The sequence below is a fragment of the Heptranchias perlo genome, chromosome 28, assembly GCF_035084215.1.
Source record: "Heptranchias perlo isolate sHepPer1 chromosome 28, sHepPer1.hap1, whole genome shotgun sequence".
NCBI classification, from domain to species: domain Eukaryota; kingdom Metazoa; phylum Chordata; class Chondrichthyes; order Hexanchiformes; family Hexanchidae; genus Heptranchias; species Heptranchias perlo.
Genome location: NC_090352.1, coordinates 4,290,431 through 4,315,461, shown reverse-complemented (window position 1 = coordinate 4,315,461; position 25,031 = coordinate 4,290,431). Strand labels below are relative to the sequence as shown.

General features: G+C 43.7%; 2 protein-coding genes across 4 annotated transcripts in view; one reads left to right on the top strand and one right to left on the bottom strand.

Annotated features, from left to right (window-relative positions):
- ankfy1 (ankyrin repeat and FYVE domain containing 1) overlaps positions 1-25,031 on the top strand; it is a 78,560-nt gene that overhangs the window by 47,318 nt on the left and 6,211 nt on the right. The window contains exons 11-24 of the mRNA XM_068007940.1: positions 31-128; positions 2,491-2,713; positions 3,427-3,525; positions 3,958-4,111; positions 4,399-4,567; positions 10,930-11,048; positions 12,419-12,575; positions 13,678-13,878; positions 15,471-15,647; positions 17,441-17,588; positions 20,199-20,289; positions 21,170-21,294; positions 23,139-23,285; positions 24,218-24,308. Of these exons, the coding sequence (XP_067864041.1) occupies positions 31-128; positions 2,491-2,713; positions 3,427-3,525; positions 3,958-4,111; positions 4,399-4,567; positions 10,930-11,048; positions 12,419-12,575; positions 13,678-13,878; positions 15,471-15,647; positions 17,441-17,588; positions 20,199-20,289; positions 21,170-21,294; positions 23,139-23,285; positions 24,218-24,308 (1,999 nt within the window). The remainder of the gene's footprint in view (positions 1-30; positions 129-2,490; positions 2,714-3,426; positions 3,526-3,957; positions 4,112-4,398; positions 4,568-10,929; positions 11,049-12,418; positions 12,576-13,677; positions 13,879-15,470; positions 15,648-17,440; positions 17,589-20,198; positions 20,290-21,169; positions 21,295-23,138; positions 23,286-24,217; positions 24,309-25,031) is intronic.
- The window catches only part of cyb5d2 (cytochrome b5 domain containing 2), a 31,446-nt gene continuing 18,039 nt past the window's right edge, over positions 11,625-25,031 (bottom strand). The window contains exon 5 of one of the 3 annotated variants that reach the window (XM_068007943.1): positions 11,625-13,161. The gene's annotated coding sequence lies outside the window, so the exon portion shown is untranslated. The other 2 variants (XM_068007942.1, XM_068007944.1) reach the window with 2 other exon arrangements.

Genomic DNA, 25,031 nt, shown 5'->3' with positions numbered 1-25,031 from the left:
AATACAATTGACTGTTGAATTCTCTGCCAGGGAATTGTTTGATACAAAGAGCATCAGAGACTGGAAATGAAGCCGCTGCACTCTTCCTGGTTGCTCATGGGGCCAAGGTTAACCACACCAATCAGTCGGTGAGTTTTTAAAGTTAAAAGTTTTCAAGGAAATGTCTTCTCCGTTTGTAATAAACCTTTACTCCAGCTGAGGCCTAACTAGTATATTGTGTTCGATTCTGGGCCCCACACTTTAGGAAGGATGTCAAGGCCTCAGAGATGGTGCAGAAGAGATTTACTAGAATAGAGGAACTTCAGTTATGTTGGAGAGAATGGAGAAGCTGGGATTGTTCTCAGAACAGAGAAGGTTAAGGGGAGATTTAATAGAGGTGTTCAAAATCATGAATGGCTTTGACAGTAAATGGGAAACTGTTTTCAGTGGCAGAAGGGTCGGTAACCAGAGGACACATTTAAAATGATTGGCAGAAGAGCCAGAGATGACATGAGAGAACATTTTTTTACGCAACGGGTTTTAATTTGGAATGCACTGCCTGAAAGGATGGTGGAAGCAGATTCAGTAGTAACTTTCAAAAGATAATTGGATAAATTCTTGAAGGGAGAAAATTTACAGGGCTATGGGGAAAGAGCAGGGGAGTGGGACTAATTAGATGGCTCTTTCAAAGAGCTGGCATAGGCATGATGGACTGAATGACTGCCTCCTATGTTGTACCTGCTGTGATACTATGATTTGACTGTTAAATTCTGTTCCAAGGACTTGTGTGACAGAGTGGCAGAAGCAGAATATGAAACTGCTTCAGTGGCTTGAACGCAAATACCTTCACCAGAACAAGCATGCATTCCCTCAGCTAATGGGTAAAATGCCCCATGTGAAGTGACGACGAACCAGTCAGACAGAATGCCCCGGGTTTCGGTTTGTGGTGTTACTCAGACTCAAATGTGCTGCTACGATTGGCTTTGGATTGGGGTGAAAGGGAAAAGTAGCCAGAGATTCTCTCCTGATTTAGTTATCGAGTTACCCTGATGGATGTGCGGACAAGATTGGGCAGTTTGGAAGGCTGGTTTTGACCACAGGACTGTAGCCCAGCACCAATGACTTGCTTTGGAAAGTAAAGGCTGAAAATTGGAGCGGAGAATGTCATCCATTCTAGTTGGTCATTGTGTATTTATAATTGTGTAGGTATGTTGGGTGAAGTGTGTAGTATATTAGTTCTACCACAAGATGGTCTAACACACTGATTTGACACAGCCTGCTTTCTACATGGATTTCCAGCTGACCATTCCAAAGTAGTTTCCATCTTTAGATGGAAGGCATCAAGCAGTATGGGGAGAGAGCAGGAATATGATATTGAGATAGAGGATCAGCTATGATATTGAATGGCGGAGCAGGCTCGAAGGGCCGAATTGTAGCCTACTGCTCCTATTTTCTATGTTTTGACACTGACACTGTCATATGACCATTGAGTTGTTTTGCCTCCATCCATGCCTCCAACCGTTGACAAAACCAGGGAAAAATCTTTGTGACGTGCGTTTTTAAAATTTCTATTTGTGTGGCCGACTGACTCATTCACAGTTTGTTGCTTGAATTTTCCAACCAGCCACAATTAGCTGCAGAGTAAAACTCAACAATATGCCATTCCCTTACTGCGTCAATATAACATTTACTGTTTTTCCACACCAACATCTTGGAGAGGGCGCAAAGGAGATTTACTAGACTTTACCAGGGATGAGAGACTTTAGTTATGTGGAGAGACTAGAGAAGCTGGAATTGTTCTCCTTGGAGCAGAGAAAGTTAAGGGGAGATTCAATAGAGGTGTTCAATGTTCAAAATTATGAAGGGTTTTGATAGTTTCACCTTATCTACTCTGTTTCCACTGGCAGGAGGGTCGGTAACCAGAGGTCACAGATTTAAGATAATTGGCAAAAGAACCAAAGGGGAGATTAGGATAAATTTTTTGTTGAGTCTTATGATCTGGAATTCACGGCCCAAAAGGGTGGTGGAAGCAGATTCAATAGTCCCTTTCAAAAGGGAACTGGAAATATACTTGAAAAGGAAAAATTTGCAGGGCTATGGGGAAAGAGCAGGGGGAGTGGGACTAATTGGATAGCTCTTTCAAAGAACTGGCACAAGCACGATGGGCCGAATGGCAGCCTCCTAATTCGGTGACCATCCTGCACCTTCGTAGTAAGATCGCCAATTTGGTAGTGGTCGGTGCCGACTCGGTGATAGATTGAGACCAGTGGGTGGTAAAAAACCTTTTTTTGAAAACCAAATGCTGAAGTGTAGCATTACCGTGATGAAATTAATTCTTAAGGTTGAAAGAGTTGAATGTTCCTTGTCACACATTGAACAGCTCTGCATAGCACAAGATGTTTTAACTTAAATTTTTTCCCAAAGAAAAGTTGAATTGCACCCATGGTAAACCTGTGACTGCAGCATTCTTTTCTCTCTCTCTCTCTCCCTCTCTCATTGCTGTGCACCCAGGGTGAAACTCCACTTCACACAGCCTGCCGTCATGGCCTGGCGAATCTCACCGTAGAACTACTGCAGCACGGAGCAAATCCCAACATCCAAACCAAACGGCCACTTCCTGTCAGCACAGGTGTAGCGCAAGAATCCACGGAGGGTCTCCATTTGCAGACTCCGCTTCACATGGCAATAGCACACAATCATCCAGATGTGGTGTCTGTGATACTGGAGCAAAAAGGTAGGTTTGTTTTTTTTTCTCCTGCTCCCCCACTGAGTTCTTCACAAGATATCAAATCATTGCCAGCATTAGTGAATGGAGTCAAATTAACATGGCTTGAAAAGATTGTGGGGCCAACCTAAAAGTCCAGATCTGCAGACTCTCCTCCTTCCTCCCCCTCATCCTTTCCTTTTCTTTGCTCTGCTTCCTTTCTTCCCTCTGGGATTTAGAAAGTTGTAAGAGATCTGTCCAGTGGTAATGAAGTGGTTTTTGATTTGTTCCTGGAACATACAGTATTAGTTACTTTTATACTGTAGAATTGATGGATTAGTTTGAAACAATTGACACTTTGTGTAATGGCAGACATTGCTTGCGTGGATGATTGGCAGAAAATATCTTTTTAAATGTTGTGATGTACTTTGGGAGAGTTACCATAGAAGTATAAAGTAAATTAATACTTAACATAATTCTGACTTTTAAATTCCAAACTATTCCTGCATAAGCATATTATCTATGTAAAATACATTAGGCAGTACCTCTGAAAGGGTTACTTATCATTGTAACATGCTTCCAAAATCAGAGGTCTGTGATCACTTCAGAGAGCCATCACAGTCCTGTGCTATAAACCTCTGGGTTGGCTCTAATCATTTAGATTAATCATAATTGAACATGACTTCTTGTTCTGAAGAACTGAGATAAAAAGATAACTAATTTTATTATTTTAATCAACTCAGCAAATGCACTTCATGCTGCCAGTAATCTGCAAATCATTCCTGACTTCAGCCTTAAAGATTCAAGAGACCAGACAGTCCTAGGGCTGGCTCTGTGGACAGGTAACTATGAATTTGTTTTGTATTAATCTCATTTCATTTTGTACCTGTAACCCTCTTTTTGAAAGCTTAAATATTTCCACTCCAGTGACCTGTTGAAGTGGATGTTCCTATATGCTGGGGTAGATCTGTTATAAAGGGGTGAAATGATGTCTTGATGTTGTTTTGTGATGTGATTTGGTATTACCCGAGAATAATTAGTAAGTTATGGATTACTTTGTGAATGATATAAATGTGCTGCGTCACTTTATCTTTATATATAAAAAAAGGACAGCACATTTTAATCTGCATCAACCAATTTAAAAGATATTCAAGGAGGTAGAAGTGATAAAATTAGATGGTAACATTTTGAAATGATTCTATGGCTTTTCTCACTCTGCAATATGACCTGAAGTCCAAAGGTTAACCAGAGTACCAACTACACTTTCCCTGCAGACATGCATACAATTGCAGCACAGCTGCTCGGCTCAGGGGCAGCCATTAACGACTGCATGTCCGATGGTCAGACTCTACTGCACATGGCAATTCAAAGGCAAGATAGCAAGAGCTCCCTCTTCCTCCTTGAACACCAAGCTGATATAAATGTTCGGTGAGTGGGATGCTGTATAGTGTATAAGTTGTATAAAGAGGATATGGTCTATAACCTTTTGTGATTTTCTTTTTTTAAAAACAAGATAAAGGCCAGCATTGCTATTTGTGGCTTTTTCATTCTCATTCTAATGTCCTTTGCTGAAACTTTCTTCTAAATATATTTCATCATGTCTGCTATCCTTGGTTTCCCTTCCTCACAGTTATCTTTTTAATTGCTCACTTATTTCTATTTTTGTTTCCCTTTTTTTGTATCTTGATTTTTCTTGCTTCCTTTGACTTTGACAGAACCCGTGACAGTGAGACAGCTCTTCAGTTGGCCATCAAAAACCAGCTGCCACTTGTGGTTGATGCTCTTTGTACCCGTGGTGCAGATATGGCTGTACCGGACGAGAAGGGAAATGCACCACTGTGGCTAGCCCTGGAGAGTGGGCTTGAGGACATAGCCTCCACCCTGGTGAGTGCCACTCAACACTGAGTTGACCCCTTTTCATGTTTCAAGTACTTCCAACTGTTCTTTGTGTGAGTGTGGAGAAGGATAAAAATGCCTTTTCTTTTCCCTTCTATCGAATAAGTTCAAGTGTGAACTATTGCCACCTCAATTCCGGCCTTTGGCTGGGAAAATAGATGTAGCACCAAGCCAGAAGCCCCTCCCTGTAGGGAATGCAAAACCCATCATTAATTGTATCGCAGACAATCCGGCAATGCTTCCTGCTACAGGTTCTGCTTGTTAAAAGAACTTTTAGTGTGCACATTCCTTCTGCAGACCCACTTTCTTCTTTCTCCCATCTCCTTCCCGCCCCCAAGGAATACCAGGACAATTTTCCATCCCAGTAACTTCTTTAGGCAGTCCGTGGGAAAACTTGGTGTTCTTCACTCCTGACTGTTAAAGCAGAATCCCACAAAATCAAGCAGCTTGTGACGGAGCCAGAATTCTACAAATAACAAAGTAGGCCTAGATAGTCAATTTGGAAAATGTGATATCCTTTCAGATTACCAACACTTCCCATTACAACATTAACGCCCACCTTAATCTGTAGGCATGGCAGCACCTAGCAATGTGGCATTCCTTCATCAGTCAATCAGCTGGTTAGCCTAAAATGTGAAGGTTATGGGGGTTCAACTCACTACCTCCTGACCTAGAAACTAGTGATAACCAACTGAAACAAGCTGGCATAATGCCGGAGGTGATTTTTAATACGATGCAATTTTGTGTATTAGTGGCACCTGGTATATGAAGCACTGCTGTTTTAAATGTCTTGTTTATTTACTCCTGTTGCCTTTGGTGACGCTGTGTTGAGTAGAACTACAGGACCAGCAAGTACACTGATCTTGTTTGTTGAATTACCATGTAAACAAGTTCTGGGATTAAAACTGAACTTGAACCTGCACAAGATTCACCTCACCCGGAGTACTACATACAGTTTTGGTCTCCTTATCTAAGGAAGGATATACTTGCCTTGGAGACGGTGCAATGAAGGTTCACTAGGTTAATTCATGGGATGAGAAGGTTGTCCTATGATGAGAGGTTGAGTAGAATGGACCTATACTCAACCATAGAATGAGAGGTGATCTCATTGAAACATAAGATTCTGAGGGGGCTTGACAGGTTAGATGCTGAGAGGTTGTTTCCTGTGGCTGGAGAGCCTAGAACTAGGGGGCATAGTCACAGGATAAGGGGTCGGCCATTCAAGACTGAGATGAGGAGGAATTTCTTCACTCAGGGTTGTGAATCTTTGGGATTCTCTACCCCAGAGGACTGTGGATGCTGAGTCATTGAATATATTCCAGACTGAGAGATTTTTTGACTCTAGGGGAATCGGGATATGGGGATCGGGCAGGAAAGTGGAATTGATGTCGAAGATCAGCTACGATCTGATTGAATGAATGGCAGAACAGGTTCGAGGGGCCATGTGGCCAACTCCTCCTATTTCTTATGTTCTCATAAGATTCACAAGCATAGCCTTCATTGTTCAAAGTGCTTTGCCAACAGCAAGTGGAATGTAGGTTGAGCATTGACGTAGAATCGATACCATTTGAGCAAAAGTTGGTTGAGGTGGCCTCATAACTAACTTCAGTGAGGCACTAGAGGGTGGGCAGTACCTGTTGCGTTGGTGCCTTCAGGAGAGATTGGGAGGGGTGAAAGAGGAAAAGGCAAAATGGCTAGTAGTTCAAATAATAATTGGAACCGCAAATTTGAACTACTGGCTCTATCTGTACTGAGTTCGATAAGAGCCTTGTACTCTAAGCCAGCCTTTGGATTTTGGCTTGTTAGATAGAGACTAACTAACCAAATCATTACATCTTTATAAGCCATTACTTTTGAAAGTGGGGAAACTGGATTGTGCCATAAGTGTATTCGTGGCCTTGCTGCCTTTTACATTTTTTGAGAAAAAAATACTCTAATTTGTGCTGAACCAAACTCTGTATGTTTTTAAAAAACCTTTAACCAGACTTTGAATACTTCCAAATGTCTGTAACCATATGTAAACACTTGCAGGTTTGTGGATTGAGTGCATTCCCACGTGTGACTCCATAAGCTGTGTATTGTAGTTGCTTTCCCTGGCACCAACATCCCCCTCCAGCACAGGAGCAAGTCAGAAAGCAGAAATGACACTGCCATATTTAATCTTCTTAGTGTATGAGTGCAAAACCACCATTGACACAAGTGGCTTGGTGAGGGTGTTCTAGCTTGAGATTGGAAATTTAGTCAAGCAATATCGAGCCACGTTTTTAAACAATAGCAAAGCATCTGAGTTGAAGGACTAAGCCATACACATCTGAAGGTCACCGGCTCAATCCCTGGTCTGTGCCGAGATATGGCAGTATTTGGGATGCCACAATTGGTGTCAGCACGCTTGGGCCATGGAGGGGCATATCGGCCAGAATTCCAGCTGCCGATGGCAACAAAGTCATCCCTGTTATCGAGTGATGTCCTGTTCTACCACCACTTGTCACGGCTCATAAATGAAGGGCGGCCAATTGGGTGAGGTACCGATCGGCATCTGTTAACTGTGGCTTAGTGGTAGCACTCTCGCCTCTGAGTCAGCAGGTTGTGGGATCAAGTCCCACTCCAGAGACTTCAGTGCCAAATCTTGGCTGATACTCCAGTGCAGTACTGAGGGAGTGCTGCACTATTGGAGGTGTCACCTTTTGGATGAGACATGAGGCCTTGTCTGCCACCTCAGGTTTTTTTTATTCGTTCATGGGATGTGGGCGTCGTTGGCGAGGCCGGCATTTATTGCCCATCCCTAATTGCCCTTGAGAAGGTGGTGGTGAGCCGCCTTTTTGAACCGCTGCAGTCTGTGTGGTGACGGTTCTCCCACTGTGCTGTTAGGTAGGGAGTTCCAGGATTTTGACCCAGTGACGATGAAGGAACGGTGATATATTTCCAAGTCAGGATGGTGTGTGACTTGGAGGGGAACGTGCAGGTGGTGGTGTTCCCACTGCCCTTGTCCTTCTAGGTGGTAGAGATCGCGGGTTTGGGAGGTGCTGTCGAAGAAGCCTTGGCGCGTTGCTGCAGTGCATCCTGTAGATGGTACACACTGCAGCCACTGCGCTGGTGGTGAAGGGAGTGAATGTTTAGGGTGGTGGATGGGGCGCCAATCAAGCGGGCTGCCTTGTCCTGGATGATGTCGAGCTTCTTGAGTGTTGTTGGAGCTGCACTCATCCAGGCAAGTGGAGAGTATTCCATCACACTCCTGACTTGTGCCTTGTAGATGGTGGAAAGGCTTTGGGGAGTCGGGGTGAGTCACTTGCCGCAGAATACCCAGCCTCTGACCTGCTGTTGTAGCCACAGTATTTATGCGGCTGGTCCAGTTAAGTTTCTGGTCAATGGTGACCCCCAGGATGTTGATGGTGGGGGATTCGGCGATGGTAATGCTGTTGAACGTCAAGGGGAGGTGGTTAGACTCTCTTGTTGGAGATGGTCATTGCCTGGCACTTGTCTGGCACGAATGTTACTTCCCACTTATCATTCCAAGCCTGGATGTTGTCCAGGTCTTGCTGCATGTGGGCACGGACTGTTTCATTATCTGAGGGGTTACGAATGGAACTGAACACTGTGCAATCATCAGCGAACATCCCCATTTCTGACCTTATGATGGAGGGAAGGTCATTGATGGCGCAGCTGAAGATGGTTGGGCCTAGGACACTGCCCTGAGGAACTCCTGCAGCAATGTCCTGGGGCTGAGATGATTGGCCTCCAACAACCACTATCATCTTCCTTTTGTGCTAGGTATGAGTCCAGCCACTGGAGAGTTTTCACCCTGATTCCCATTGACTTCAATTTTACTAGGGCTCCTTGGTGCCACACTTGATGTCAAGGGCAGTCACTCTCGCCTCACCTCTGGAATTCAGCTCTTTTGTCCATGTTTGGACCAAGGCTGTAATGAGGTCTGGAGCCGAGTGGTCCTGGCGGAACCCAAACTGAGCATCGGTGAGCAGGTTATTGGTGAGTAAGTGCCGCTTGATAGCACTGTCGACGACCCCTTCCATCACTTCGCTGATTGAGAGTAGGCTGATGGGGCGGTAATTGGCCAGATTGGATTTGTGGACAGGACATACCTGGGCAATTTTCCACATTGTCGGGTAGATGCCAGTGTTGTAGCTGTACTGGAACTGTTTGGCTAGAGGCGCAGCTAGTTCTGGAGCACAAGTCTTCACAGCCGGGATGTTGTCGGGACCCATAGCCTTTGCTGTATCCAGTGCACTCAGCCGTTTCTTGATATTACGTGGAGTGAATCGAATTGGCTGAAGACTGGCTTCTGTGATGGTGGGGATATTGGGAGGAAGCCGGAATGGATCATTCACTCGGCACTTCTGGCTGAAGATGGTTGCAAACACTGGTGGATGTAAATGATCCCATGGCACTATTTGAGGAGAGCAGGAGAGTTCTCCCTGGTGTCCTGGCCAATATTTATCCCTCAACCAACACAAAAACTGATTATCTGGTTATTATCTCATTGCTGTTCATGGGACCTTGCTGTGTGCAAATTGGCTGACCCGCTTCCTACATTTCAATAATGACAGCACTTCATTGGCTGTAAAGCACTTTGGGACATCCTGAGGTAGTGAAAGACGCTATAGTTCATTTGTTTTTCTTTCATCTGTGGCAGGAAGAGTTAAACCTCCAGGAGAGACTATTAGGCAAAAAGATTGTGTGCTTTATTGCCGCTGTGTACTGTTTTCTTGTTTGGAAATGTAATTGTGGAAATATAACTTGCATGGAATTAGAATTCTGCAGTGTTTAGTCTACACCTGCTTTCAATCGCAGACACGTAATTAACACGTCAGAGGAGGGGTACATTTTTTGCATTCAGAAGGGGAAGATCCCACCTGACCAACCTCCTCAACTTCTTTGTGCACTTGGGATGTTACTTCTCAATCTGGTGTACCTAGACTTCCAAAAGACATTGGACAAAATTCCATATGTGAGATTTTAATTGAACTCAAAGCTGTAGTGACCAAAATTGATAGTGCTCTGATCAGAATGCACCTTGAATACTGCATCCATAATAAAGGAGTCATTCAAGCCTTGGGAGCAGAGCCACGGGGCTGATCCCTAGTGTCAAAAGTCTGAGTTATGAGGAAAGCCTTGAGAGGCTTGGGATTGTCAGCCTGAGAAGTGATTTTGTTAGGGTATACAAGATAGTTAAGGGTATGTAAAAAAAGTAAATCAGGAATATTTGTTGAATAGTGAGAGTAGAGCAAGGAGACATAGATTCAAACTAGTAAAAGATAAATTTAGGACTGATGTCAGAAAATTCTTCTTTATATAATGTCAACGAATGGAATAGACTTTCAGGAAGACTGATGGAGGTGAAAACCCTGGAATTTTTTTAAGAAACAGAAATGAGGGGATTTAGGATCTTTCTAGGCCGAATGACCTTCCTTATTCATAACTATTGTGATTTTTGTGAACAACTTGTACTGGCATAACTCCTTCAACATAGTGAAATGTCCCACGGTGCTGCACAGACGATGGAGGAGGAAGCAGTCAATGAGCAGAGGTTAGAAGGAATGAATGAAGATGTTCCTGAAGAGTTAAATTTTAAGGAAGCTTTTAAAAGTGAGGAGAGATGTAGCAAGGTGGAAGGGTTTTGGAAGTGAGTTTAAGTACATGGGCTCGGCAACTCGAGGCTTTTGGTGGAGGCAGGACTGCACAGTAGACCAGTCCTGGAAGAGAGCAGGATGCAGGCAAGGCAGTGGAGGGATTGGTGAAGGGAAACTGAATTTGAGATTGATGCAGGGAGCCAGTCGAAGGACTTGATCGGTGAGCTGAATTTAGAATAGGCAGAGTTTCAGATGAGTTGGTGTTTGTGTAGCGAGAAGCTTGGGCTGTCAGCAAGGCGATTGATGGAGAGGTTGAGCCTGGAGATGACAAAGGCACGGGTGAGAGTTCCAGTCCCAGCAGAGTGAGGTAGCAATGTAGCTAGGTGGAGTTATGGAGGTGGTCTTGGTGATAGATGGGATGTAGGTTTGAAACTTGGGCATTGAGAGTGCACACCAGTCCTGAGGAAGCAGCTGGAGGGGGAAGGGAAGAGACAGGGATCGTTAAGACCTTATCGCTGTTTTGATAACGTGCTTTGAATATTTTGCTTAAGCACTGATTTGCTGCTGTTTAGCCTGGTAGAGTTACTAAACCTGAATTAATACCCAACACTTGAAGTAACAGGACCTCTGAAACCCTTCTGATTTATTGATTTACATGTGCTGCTGTTATTTCCTTCAAACAGCATCTGATTTGTTTTTCTCTGTACAAATTTCTAACTGCTGTATGACAAACTTCATCTTAAACTGGAAACTGTTTAATTTTAGGTGAGACATGGCTGTGATGCAACGTGTTGGGGTGCTGGACCTGGAGGATGTCTGCAGACTCTGTTACATCGAGCTATTGATGAGAATAACGAGAACTCTGGCTGCTTCCTCATTCGCAGGTGTAGATTGTGACATCTTAAAACTCCTTTTAGTTTTTATTCACAAAATTGCACCATATTCCTTCCAATCTCTTAAAGAATGTGTTTTCCCAAAGTAGTTTTGTTTTAAACTCCACTTTAAAACACATGTTTTGAGTACAGTCTGTGTGAAGTTGTCTTGTATATCCTAAAAGTTTCATATTGGTATGCTCCTACTTTTGTGTGCAAAGCCCTTTGCTAGTGGTCTCCAAGGTTCTGTAGAGGAGCCTTCATTATTCAATTGGGAAGGAAGATGATGCCCTCCCTAGCTGTTGACCAGGTGGTTATTGTAGAGTGAATGCATTAGTCAGCATTGCTGTGCTGCGGGTTACAGAACGAATGCATCAGTCAGCATTGCTGCGCAACTGGTTACAGTGAATGCATTAGTCAGCATTGCTATCATGGAATCATAGAATGATGCAGTGCAGAATGAGACTATTCGGCCTATTGTGCCCTGTGAAAGAGCTATCCAATTAGTCCCTTTCCCTGTAGCCCTGCAAATTTTTTCCTCCAAGCATTTATCCACTTCCCTTTTGAAAGTTGTAAACCATTTTACAACACCAAGTTATAGTCCAACGATTTTATTTTTAATCCCACAAGCTTTCGGGGGCTTTCCCCTTCCTCAGGTGGTGTGGAAATGACATTTTCGAATCCTTCGCATTTTAAGATCACATAACAATGCCTGGTGATTATTATTGTTAAAGTTATTATTGAATCTGCTTCCACTACCCTTTCAGGCAGTGCTATGCAGCTGGTTACAGAGTGAATGCATTGGCCAGCATTGCTGTGCACCTGGTTATTTTGACAGAAAGCTAGGGTACTTTTTCATCTTTACTGTGTGCTGTTTCATTTAGGAATCTATGATAGCTAATACGATCTGTGAGAAATCTGTACCCGGCATGAGTAATTTTTAAGAAATGGCAGTTTCCTGTGCTTTGTGAATGGATTTTCTCCCCTAAAGATTGTTATAAGATACAAAGAGTAAATGGCTCGTAATTTCCTGAAAGCTTGCGCCAAAACAACGACCTAAGTATGGCGTAATGCCCATTATTGCCATAAACGATTGAGAAAATTCTGATATAAGTTACTTGGGCTCATGTTTATGTTACACCAAAATTTTCTCTATCTTTGAAAATTGAAAAACTTCCATGATCACATTTTCTAAACACTGTGTTGCTAATGTGTATAAATGATTAGTTTGATGGCTTTGTGGTTGAAGAGGGACTTAAAGAAGGAATGATTCAGTATTTTTACTGTGCAAAAACCATTAGAAAACTGGGACGTGAGGCTCCAGTCAGTCGCTACAGTTGTAAAGTATTGCTACAACGTCCTTTTCCCTTTTTAATTTCCAGTGGGTGTGATGTAAACAGTCCGCGACGGCCGGGCCCCAATGGTGAAGGTGATGAAGAGGCGCATGATGGACAGACACCATTGCACATGGCAGCAAGCTGGGGCCTTGAGGAAGTGGTGCAGTGCCTTCTGGAGTTTGGTGCCAACGTGAATACTCAGGTCAGTGGCCAAGAGCGCAGTTTATTAACAATTCAATTTGTCTGGCTATATTTGCTAAATATTTAAATTCAGTTTAATGTTGTATAGTAACTTGCTGTTCCTGCCTTTGCACTGTTATGGTGCTATTACCTGATTAAAGCAGCAGAAGAATCACTGAAATGTTTCAGCCTTTCCCTGGGTACAATCCTATGGATGAGGAAAATGGCTATAGAGGGTAAGGGGCAGGGAGAAAAGCATTCGACAAGGTGGGGGAGGATGGGAAGAGAGAACAGAGAAGGTTAATGAAGTACTGAAGCTTATTTCCTAGTCGCAATTCTTTCACCAGGCTTTTTTTTTATTTTGACAGTTACATTTTCCATCCTTCTCACCCTGGATCACATCCTTCAGGAATATCTTATGATCTAGAATGTTGGATGAAAATAGCAGCGTAGAATGAAGGAAACTATTGGTGCAGCACTCACCCATATAAACCAGGAGATCTGAGCTTTGACTCTGGATCTGTTAACCGCCTTCAGTGCCTGGGCTAGAGAGAGGAAGGTGCCTGCTCCTAATCCCTATGCAGTAAGCCTTGCTGGAGATTGTGCCTCTGTGGATATTGAGCAAAGATAAAATTGGGCTTGGTAGTATTCAGTGATGTGACATTTACCGAAATGCAACAAAATAAGCAAAGTTGTTTCACTTTCTTTTGGTAGGGTCTGACGTGATGCCCTCCCCTGTAAAATAGCTTGCTAATGGTCACTGTCAAAACTCACTTAGAATGGCCATTTTGGACGAAGTACCAGCAGGCTGGCATCTGGAGTCCAAAGAATTGCCAACATTAGACATAGTCTCTCCTTGCGGAAACCAGTGTTAAAACTGAGCACTAAAGTGCTCGACTTTAAAAACCATTTGTCTGGCCCAGAATATTTTACGGCCTTAAATTAAACATCAATAGCAGTCACTGTTATAGTTAAGAAGTTCTGGTATTTCAATGTGTCTTGCCTTACGACCTGATTGCTGTTGAAACTGGCAGAGAACAGACTATGTAGTGAATAATACTACATTATTAATGCAATTTATCAATCCTATTCTAATAATGGGATTTATTTTTTAATTTTACAAGGATGCGGAGGGAAGGACGCCGATCCATGTTGCCATTAGCAACCAGCATAGTGTTATAATTCAGCTTCTAATCTCGCATCCTGATATCCGGTTAAATATACGAGATCGTCAGGGCCTCACTCCCTTCGCCTGTGCGATGACCTACAAGAACAACAAGGCCGCGGAGTCGATCCTCAAACGGGAGTCAGGAGCAGCTGAACAGGCAAGAGCATGGTGATCACCACTCACATACCAACAGTGGTTTTATTTCTGAAGGCCTCGATAGCTTAGTATTTTGAAAAACAAAGTTGGTTAGTGTGACGGCTACAGGATAATTGGATGTTAAAGTATAAGCTACAATTGTTTGGAAACCTGAGCAGGGGCAACTGGTTCCAAAATTGAAAACACATCACCTCAAATGTCTTCAAACTATTCAGCCTGCTGTTTGAAGCTGTTTTCTGTCTAACCTAGCTCCTTTAGCTAAGTGATGAAAGTAACTGTTCTACATCAAATGTAGGGCACTGATCTATATGCTCCTTGAAGCATAATAGAACTTTAGTCTGTGGATGACTGTGTAGTGGCACAGTCCTTTCATCCCTGTGACCTGGGTTTGAATCCAGCCCAGATTGCAATGTCTCTTTAGCTGTAGGTGTCCTAAGTGATCCAGATTTTAGTGCGCAAAAGTCTACAGCGTGCAAGCTGCCCTTAACTGTAGTTTGGCGCTAAATTGGTAGTCTGCCAGAGGCCGCAAGAATTGTTGGTGCATTGGAGGGTTGCATCTTAGGTTGGGATTAAGGCACATTGGGTCAGAGCAGAGGAAGTCACTGTTAGACCTGTTAAGATCAGCATGAGTGCTTATGCTGGTCAGCTCATACTTGCTGTTTCTGTACATTTGCTTTGAAAACCAGAGTGCCTGGTTGCACATGTATAACCTGCCCATCAATATGGGGCAAAGGCCCAAGTAATGGACTTTGTGTTGGTCAATAGATATAAGGGGAAGTTTCGGGGCGTAACTCCTAGTGAGGAACCTGACTATACAGGACCGTGGTTTGCTGAATCAGCCCTGTAGTGTTTGAGCTTTCTCCAATGCATGCACCTGTCTAGTGAGGCCCCTCACAGGGAGAGGAGCCTCACGTAGTTACCCTGAGTACATTGGTATTTTGGGTGCTGACAACTTTCAACATTGACTGAAATGGAGAAGTTGGGTGAGTTCTAAAGATAGTGTAGTTGGATCAGCATGAGATTCCATGGCCCTGGGCTAAGATTTGAGCACTGAATTTATGCTGTAAAAATCTTAATGTATTATAATATAGGTATAATGTGTGGTATACCTGACTTGGGAATGTTTGATGCTGGGTGCAGCAAGCAGAAAATTGCTCCGTTCCTCAGCACTGACTTACTGTAACTTGTTGAATAAAAAGAATCCTTCTACAAGGCTGAAAGAATGTACCAAAATGAACAATTTTCATTCCTTAATATGGAACAAAAACGAGAATGGGTGTTTGAAGAGACAAGTTGGCAGATACATTTAAACAAAACTGTTGTTTTTTAAATAGCTTGATGTGCTAAGTACAGTGGGTTATTGTACCTATGGAGGATCTTTAGTAAATAAAGGTATAAGCTGATCCTAAAGGCTTAGTGGAATGAGATTTTTTTTGTTAATTTTAAATACCTCTTGGCATTCGGACATGTTCTGACTAAAGATCTCACTGTAAACTTAATGTGTCAGTCACACTGATACACAAGTCAGTATGATGTGAAGATGTGATGTACAAAAACCTTTCTCCTTTTTTAAAAAAAAAATATTGTTCTCAGGTTGATAACAAGGGGAGGAACTTTCTTCACATTGCAGTACAGAACTCCGACATCGAGAGTGTTCTGTTCCTGATCAGTGTGCAGGCTAATGTGAACTCACGAGTGCAGGATGCATCCAAGCTTACACCACTGCACCTGGCTGTACAAGCAGGCTCTGAGATAATAGTCCGGAATCTGGTAAGAAAAAGGCGATTGATGTACTCTTAATGGGGATTCACTGAACTACTATCCTGCTGCTATTTCTTATGTTCTTATGAGGGTGTAAACGGGGGAAACGCACAGTCTGAGGATGTAAACGGGGGAAATGCACACTAAGGGTATAAGAACTACGCTAGAACTAGAGGGCATAGTCGCAGGATAAGGGGTCGGCCATTTAAGACTGAGATGAGGAGGTATTTCTTCAATCAGAAATCTTTGGAATTCTCTACCCTGGAGGGCAGTGGATGCTCAGTCATTGAATATATTCAAGGCTGAGATGGATAGATTTTTGGACTCTAGGGGAATCAAGGGATATGGGGATCGGGCGGGAAAGTGGAGTTGAGGTTGAAGATCAGCCATGATCTGATTGAATGGTAGAGCAGGCTTGAGGGGCCATATGGCCTACTCCTGCTCCTAATACTTCTGTTCCTATATGCGGTAAGAACATGAGTAGGCCATTCAGCCCCTCGTGCCTGCTCCGGCATTTGATAAGATCATGACTGATCTGTGATCTAGCTCCATATACCTGCCTTTTGCCCATATGCCTTAATACCTTTGGTTGGCAAAAAGCTATCTATCTCAAATTTAAAATTAGCAATTGAGCTAGCATCAATTGCCATTTGCGGAAGAGTTTTCCAAACTTTACCACCCTTTGTGTGTAGAAATGTTTTCTAATCTCACTCCTGAAAGGTCTGGCTCTAATTTTTAGACTGTGCCCCCTACTCCTAGAATCCCCAACCAGCGGAAATAGTTTCTCTCTCTCCACCCTATCCGTTCCCCTTAATATCTTATAAACTTCGATCAGATCACCCCATAACCTTCGAAACTAGAGAATACAACCCCAATTTGTGTAATCTCTCCTTGTAATTTAACCCTTGAAGTCCGGGTATCATTCTAGTAAACCTACACTGCACTCCCTCCAAGGCCAATATGTCCTTCCGAAGGTGCGATGCCCATATCCCTTTAGTATTGTAACAATCTTATTTTACCATTTATTGTTTGACGAATTAACATTACAGCATCTTAAGGAAGATTTGCTTTTTAAAAAGCCAGTTATTTATTTTGTTTACTCTTGGTTAAGTTTGTGACTTTGTTGCTGGCACATGGGACTTGAATGTTGTTGAGCCCATCCATTCGAGGGAGCTGAGTCAGTGATTTGGTTGATGCTGAAGCACCTTTTTGAGTTTGAAGACTTTCCTCAGGTGTTCAGCTCTGCTGTATTGCTTCACTCAGTAACTTCACAAGTGGAGACTGAAATGGGTAGGGAAAGAAGCAAAAATGGATTTGATCATTCTTTGTAACTATTCAGTGACCCGCTGAGTCCAGGAAAACCAGCCTCCACTAACCCATTTCTCTCCCCCTGTCCCTGTCCGATTCGTGGCCGAAACCTGTATCGTGCCATTCACTGAGTTTTGAGTATCATTGTGCTGCAACTCATTCTCATGTTGTTTTCTAACACATTGCACTACTGAGGCTGCGGGTGACTTTGCGTAACCAATTTTAAATTCTGCTATGTGGAGCCACCCCCTTGGATAACAGTCCCCACACTGCCTCACGTGTATCATCACGAGTCTGGGCAATGTCGGGAATTATACCCATCAGAGATGCTTTTCACTGCGAAGCATTCATTCTTCGGTTGAGTGGCCCTGTTTGAACTGAGCAGAGTCTGTATATGTAATTTGTTTTTTCTGCTTTAGCCAAATAAAGTGCAGCTGGGTTTTGTTTGTCACTTGAGGCCTGTCTTATCCCAGTGAGTTTTTCCTGTGTTCCAGCTGCTTGCAGGTGCCAAGGTGAACGAGCTGACGAAACACCGTCAGACTGCCCTCCATCTGGCGGCTCAGCAGGACCTGCCGACGATCTGCTCGGTGCTCCTGGAGAACGGAGTGGAATTTGCTGCTGTTGATGAGAATGGGAACAACGGTAGGAGACTTTGCAAGAAATGAGGAACAGTTGATAACTCTGTTTTAAACGTGCTTTTCGAAATCACTTTCTAAACTCCAATCCTGGAAGCAACAACTTGCATTTATTTAGCACCTTTAACATAGTAAAACATCCCAAGGTGCTTTACAGGAGCGTTATTACACACGATTGGACACCGAGCCACATGAGACATTAGGACAAGTGACCAAAAGCTTGGTCAAAGTTAGGTTTTAAGGTGCGTCTTAAAGGAGGAGGGAGAGGCGGAGAGGTTTAGGGAGGGAATTCCAGAGCTTGGGGCCTAGGAGCTGAAAGCACGGCCACCAATGGAAGAGCGAAGGAAGTAGGGGATGGACAAGAGGCCAGAATTGGAGGAAAAGGAGGGATGGCTGCCTTGTCTGTTCCATGACTGTCACTCTAACACAAGTATTTGTACAAGCAATGATCTTGTTAATTGCTTGTAATTTGGCCTCACTTCCATGTTCTTTAATTCGGTAACATTTCTGTTTTTTTTTCTATTTAACCCCTACCTCTTAGACACTGTTGCTTCATTTTTTAAAAAGTGAAATCCTGAGGAGTAGGCAACATTAATGATTTGAGAGTAAAATGCAAAGAGCTGTTGGGAACAGTTGCAAGGGGGAGAGTAGAGATCAGGCTATAGACTCGATGGTGGAACAAATGAGCCAGTGAAGAGAGCGTAGCATGGCAACAGCTGCACAGGAGAAACAAGAAGGATGGGCTGAAACAGTGTGGGGAAATTAAAGTAGCTTTGGTAATTGAACATCTGTTCAGTCTTGCTTTCGGGGGGAGCAGGGTCTGATGTGCAGTTAACTTTGGCGAACCTGACAAGGTGCTATATGCGGGGTGCTTAGGGTGTGGCCAATTTGGGAACACTTCCTGCGGACCTGCATTGTTTTGTTGAGGGTGTAAGTAAGGTGTCAGAATTGGGGATTGGAAGTGGTGAAGGATGCATTGCAATAGTAGGTGGAGCAGATAAACGATAACCAAAGGGCAGGCCATAATTTAAATTTGCGATGGCGGTGGGCGGGGTTCAGTCGGGGAGGGGGGATGGGCTAGTGGTTGATTTAGCATAACATTGAGTAGAATGGGCCTATACTCTGGTGTTTAGAAGAATGAGAGGTGATCTCATTGAAACATGTAAGATTCCAAGGGGGCTTGACAGGGTAGATGCTGAGGTTTTTCCCCTGGCTGGAGAGTCTAGTACTAGGGGACATAATTGCTGGGTAAGGGGTTGGCCATTTAAGACTTAGATGACGAGGAATTTCTTCTCTCAGGATTGTGAATCTTTGGCATTCTCTACCCCAGAGGGCTGTGGATGCTCAGTCGTTCTGTATATTCAAGGCAGAGATTTTTGGGCTCTAGGGGAAATCAAGGGATATGGGGATCAGGCAGGAAAGTGGAGTTGAGGTCCAAGATCAGCCATGATCTGATTGAATGGCTGAACAGGCTCGAGGGGCCATATGGCCTACACCTGCTCCTATTTCTTATGTAACATTGAAAGTTGGCAGCAGTCCTAATGGTGCAAATAATTGGCCTCAATCAGAGGCTGGATATGGTGCTGTGGTCAGTGGATAAAGAGCTTGCATGTGTGAAGCTGATAGTTCTGTAGAAGAGATTAGAGTTGGTGGTGAGAGTTGCTGAAGTGTACAGTTAGTGGTTGAGTGCAGATCTGTATGGTGGGAATCTGAGGTTGATGTCATAAGTGGAGACTGAGGTGGGGTGATTAAGGCTGGTAATGTGGATGATTGAGTGCAGCAGCAAGGGTAATGGGGCGGATTGCTGGCCAGAACCAGAACAGCTGCCGTGTTGCGCGCTGTGCTACTGTTAATACCCCTGCCTCCTAAGGTTGAGCCTTAGTGCGGACAAAACCACAGTTTTGCCTGGCAGCAGCTGCTGATCTGCATAGGGGAGCAGCGGTTCCACTCTGTTACTACAGTCTGTATGCTATGGACCTATATACAGTCTGCACTAAAGCTTTGCAACCCCTCCATAATTGATCATCCTTAACTTGATTTTCAACCAGATTCACACCATGGTGACCCTTTGATTCAAGGTGAATAAACTTCGAATGTCATCACTTTTAAGGGATTGGGGGAGAGATGTGCTAAGTGTTGGGGAACGGAATACTTTCTCAAAGACTAAGCATCAAAGAGCTGCCTTCACTGTAGACCAATGCTGTGGTTTAACTTAGTTCTAGATTTCCATTTTTTTCCCTTCTCCCTCCATTGTTTTTTTAAAACTGATTGCTGATAACTTGAAGGAAACTGGCTTGAAGTTGCTGAACTTGGTGCAGGGAAGTGAGAGCACTTTGGATAACTGATGCGTGGGTCTGCTGCTGTCCAGCTTCTTGATACTGTCAGGCTCTAATTCATCTGTGATATCAGTGGTTGAACGTGCATTTAAATCTGGTCGGATTGGATAATCAGTGGTTATCACTTGTTTTTTGAAAGCAAACCTGAGGTGACGTGTATGGGAAATGTACTTAATGAATAGGCTGCTGCATTTAGTTATTCTTGGTGTGTTTATGCTTTCTGTGCTAGCTGAGTTGATCCAATGTTCTCCACCTAGCCTTTACGTGCCGTTGTTTTTCAGCCCTTCACTTGGCAGTCATGCACGGACGCCTCAATGTAGTGCGTGCCCTCCTGACCGAATCTAGTGTCGATGCTGAAGTCTTCAATCTGAGGTATGATCAGTTGGTAGAGAAACTGTGGCAGATGGTGCCCAATGTGGGCAAGTGTGTGATCCTAAGTAAAATAAATCTGAGTATTTTCTAAATGGTGAGAAATTAGGGACTGTAGAGGAGCAGAGAGATTTGGGTGTCCAAGTACATATCATTTAAAGCTAATGGACAGGTACAAAGAGCATTTAAAAAGGCTGATGGAATGTTGGCCTTTATCTCAAAGTGGCTGGAATTCAAAGGGGAGGACATTATGCTTCAGTTGTACGGAGCCTTGATCAAACCTCATCTGGAGTACTGCATTCAGTTTAGATCACTGCACCTCAGGGAGGTTTTATTGGTCTTGGTGATTCAGCAGAATCATACTGGGGTTTAGAGGGTTAAATTATGAGGATGAGGATGCATAAACCTGGCTTGTATTCCCTTGAGTATAGAAGGTTGAGGGGTGATGTTTAAAATGTTAAAAGGATTTGATAGGGTAGATACAGAGAAACTATTTCCTCTGATGGGGTAATCAAGAACAAGGGAATGTAACAAAATTTAGAGCTAGATCATTCAGGAGGAAAATCAGGAAGTACTTCACACAATGGGTAGTGGAAATCTGGAATATCTCTTCTCTTCCTCCCCTCTCTCTTTTCTCCCCCCCCCCCCCCCCCCCCCCCCAACCACCAAAAAGGCTGGGTGCTGGGGGTCAATTGGTCTTTTCAAGTCTGAGATCGATAGATCTTTATTGGGTAGGGGTACCAAGGGATATGTAATGCAAAATCGTTAAGTGTAAAGTTCTGCCAACAATAACTTCTAGCCTAGAAGTGTTCTGCTTTTATACCTGCACCATTCTGTTGATCGCTGCTGTTTGTATTCTGACCTTTGTTTTTGCTCTTCGCAGGGGTCAGTCACCTATGCATGTCCTGGGGCATTATGGGAAGGAGAATGCAGCAACCATCTTTGAGCTCTTCTTGGAATGTATGCCCGACTACCCATTGGATAAGCCGGATTCTGAAGGGAACACAGGTAGATGCGTAACGAAGCAGCAAAATCAGCTCCTTTGAAAAGTAACTGATATTGAGTCTAACTCTTTATGTAGTGGTTCCTGTACCCCATTCTGAGTGTACTGTAATTGCTACCCAACGTACAGGGTCAGCTTAAGGCAGCTCTGATTTATCTTAAATTTTCCTAAGTTGCTGAATAATGAGTTCTACTGGCTGGTCTCGCAGACTCATTTCAAATGTTGTCTCCCAATTCCTGGACCTGGGACAAGTCCTCGCTGGAATCTTGGTGGGAAGCCATTTGTGGAGTGGAAATCTCTGTGCTTTGTGTCGGTGCTGGCATAGGTGCACTGATTATCTGTTCGGTGCCCCGGGGATTAGAGGGGTGTCTCGTTATCTGCGTACAGATCAGCTGTTCAAACAAATGGAACAGGGAGTGATCAATGGAGGAAAAGGACAACGTTGGGAAAGATCGTTTAACAACAGTGACTTGCCTTTAGATTGGGCCTTTAACTTAGGAAAAAGGCCCAAGGCACTTTAGAGGCGTAATCAGAAATAAATGGATGGTGAGCCAAAGGAGGAGGTATTAGGAAGGGTGGCCTAAAGCTTGGTTAAAGAAGTCAGTTAAGGTGACTGAGAAATCATCAGAAGCAATCCAAGTAACAGAGAAGCACAGGAAAGAAGATTAATAATCGGAGGCACAGACTGACGCAGCGACAAGGGTTGCTAAAATGTTCATCTGTGGATGAAACGCTGCTTTATACTTGAATCTGTTCTCGTTGCTAAAATAAGCGAAAGCAAGAATGAGGGTGGGAGAAAGTGTCTTTTATCAACCCCATAACCAGGCTTGGGATCGTCTCCAACGCACCTTGGTGAAATGAACAAATATAATTAGGAGACTCTGCTTTGCATGTTGTGTCCCAGAACAGACACTCATACAGATGTTGGCAGATAAAAGAGGCACTGCTCTACCCATTCCCATTCCCTAAATAACAGCTCACTCTAAGTCTAGGAAGAAGCAGCCGCAAAGCCTCCTGTACTTACCCTGCCTTGATAGAATTATTGCCCTTCACATTTCTACATACAGTGAAGTTGAACTCTCCTGAATTCAATATTCTGGGGAAACCAGAAGGTGGGTGAGGCCCATCTTGAGGTTTGTGCCTCAAGTGCCCGATTACAGGTGATGCAGACCCCACTCCTGTGTTGTATTAATGTCCTACCCCCCGCCCCCCCCACCAAATCAGTGGCAGGTTTGTACTTTTCTGTCCCCCCCCCCCCCCCCCCAACCTTGTTGCACATTTATGGTTGGTTGGTGTGGTTATTCTCCTTGTTTCTTTTGTACAGTTTCTTATTTTTGACAACATTTAGATGTACAAAAAAATTCAATAATCGTTGCCCTTTAGTGGTAAGATTTTTTTAAAAATTTATTTTATTTTTGAATTTCTTTTGACTTATTGCTATTTGTTGATCATCATTTGAAGAACTGACTGCCATCTGCCCTTTTTCTCCCAATACTTGATGCTTTGCATTAACTGCTGCCTGCCAAACGTTTAGTCACCCTGCCTCATATCTCCTCCTTTTGGCTCGGTGTCCATTTTTGTCTGATATGGAGTTGAGGTACAGATCAGTCATGATCTGATCGAATGGCCCAACAGGCTCGAGCAGCTGAATCGAACCTTGGACCTTTCCATTCTTTGGGGAAAATGTGCTGGTGCCCCTCCAGTTACTATTTAAATTTTTCAAATTCCAGATAAAGCTGAACAAACAGTCACGTTTGATGAATTGGGAAGAAATAAATATTGGGCTTCATAATTCTTGTATTTGTGTTGTCAGTATTTGTGGTTGAATTGTGGCCTGTTTTCCTTGCAGTCCTGCTGTTGGCCTACATGAAGGGAAATGCCAACCTGTGTCGAGCCATTGTGCGAGCTGGGGCTCGTCTAGGGGTCAACAACATCCAGGGGACCAACATATTTAATTATCAGGTGGCTACGAAGCAGCTGCTCTTCCGGCTTCTAGGTAATGTCTTAAATCACTGCAATTGCGAGCCTGATTTCTATCATCTCACTCTTGTAATCTCAGCCCACAGCAGTTTACGTCGTAAACCAGCCTAACGCCTACACGTGCTGAAATCAGGTTTCCAAAATAACAGCGCAATGACCTCAACTGGCTGTTTTGTTTTATATCCTAAAACATAACTTTTTAAACGATTGAACTGCAAAAAAAATCTTCAAGCCACTTTTCCCCCAATATTTTCTGTCCTTGGCGGGGGTTGGGGGTATCGTTTTGCGGACAAGGTGACTCATTGGTACATTGCCATGTAATCGTACTTCATGTCCGAGCCTGAATAGCAAAGTGGTCCTGTTCAGTCATGGGGTCCTCATAGTTGAATTTGATCCTCTCTTCACCAGTCGCTGCACCCACACAGTATATAAACCAGCCAGATACCAAAACCACTCTTCAAAGTCTGCATGTTCTCTTCAGCAACAATGTAGTGGGATGAGCTGCAGCGAGGGAGATGCTGTGAGTGATACGGAGGTGTGCACACGCACTGTACCCTGCGGAGGGTTTATGGTTTGTTGTGGCTTCCTTTTTTTGGTGCTAGATTTTCATCATTGCATCCTGAAATTCTCAAGTATCAACATAAAGCGTGCTGAGACTAATCGTTATATTGAAGGGGAAAAGATCTAGACCCAGGGACTGCAACCGTGGGTTTACAAAGCATTCCAACACTCGATGACTCAAAATCCCACTGGATCACAGTGACCGTGGATGCCATTTAGTTCCTGCTGTTACTGGGGGGAAAAGATTTAGACCCGGGGACTGCCCCCTTGGGTTTACAAGGCTTTCCCAATGTTCAATAACTCCCAAAATCCCACTGTGATTCTACAATAAAGATCTTCGACGCCACCCAGTCTCTGTTTTGTTACTGATTTTTAATGTTGTTTCAGACATGCTGTCTAAGGAGCCTCCGTGGTGTGAGGGCTCCAACTGCTTCGAGTGCATTGCCAAGTTTGGAGTCACTATGCGGAAACACCATTGGTGAGTTGCCTTTTGTGAACTCCACACAATCTGCACCAGTGAAATACATGGAAGAGTCTAGCGGTGTGTTGATTGAAATTGAGGCTGAAATTTCCACACAAAAAAACTTGAGCCACATCCACTTTGAACTGACTGACCTGATGGTGGTTATATATTTGTAACCTGGTAATAGCTGTTGGTCATCTTATTTGAGCCACACAAACCTGAAGTAAAGCTTTAAATGTAATGGTGTGCAATGTTCAATCAAAGGAGATAATGAAGATTGAAGCTGGCCTCCAGTTTGCTTTGCTTCAAAACCAATGTACAGTCAGGACCTTAAAGGGTGTCAGCTGTGGCTCAGTGGTAGTACACTCATCTGAGTCAGTAGGTCAAGTCCCACTCCAGGGGCTTCAGCACATAATCTAGACTGACACTCCAATGCTGCACTGTCAAAGGTGCCGTCTTTCGGATGAGATGTCAAACCAAGGCCCCATCTGCCCTCAGGTAGACATAAAAGATCCCATGGTACTATTTTTGAAGAGCAGGGGAGTTCTTTCCAGTGTCCTGGCCAATATTTATCCCTCAACCAACATCACTCTTTAGAAATTTTTTTATAAAAAACAGACCATCTGATCATCATTGCTTTGTTGTTTGTGGGACCTTGCTGTGTGCAAATTGGCTGCTGCATTTCCTACATTACAACAGTGACTACACTTCAAAAGTGCTTCATTGGCTGAAAAGTGC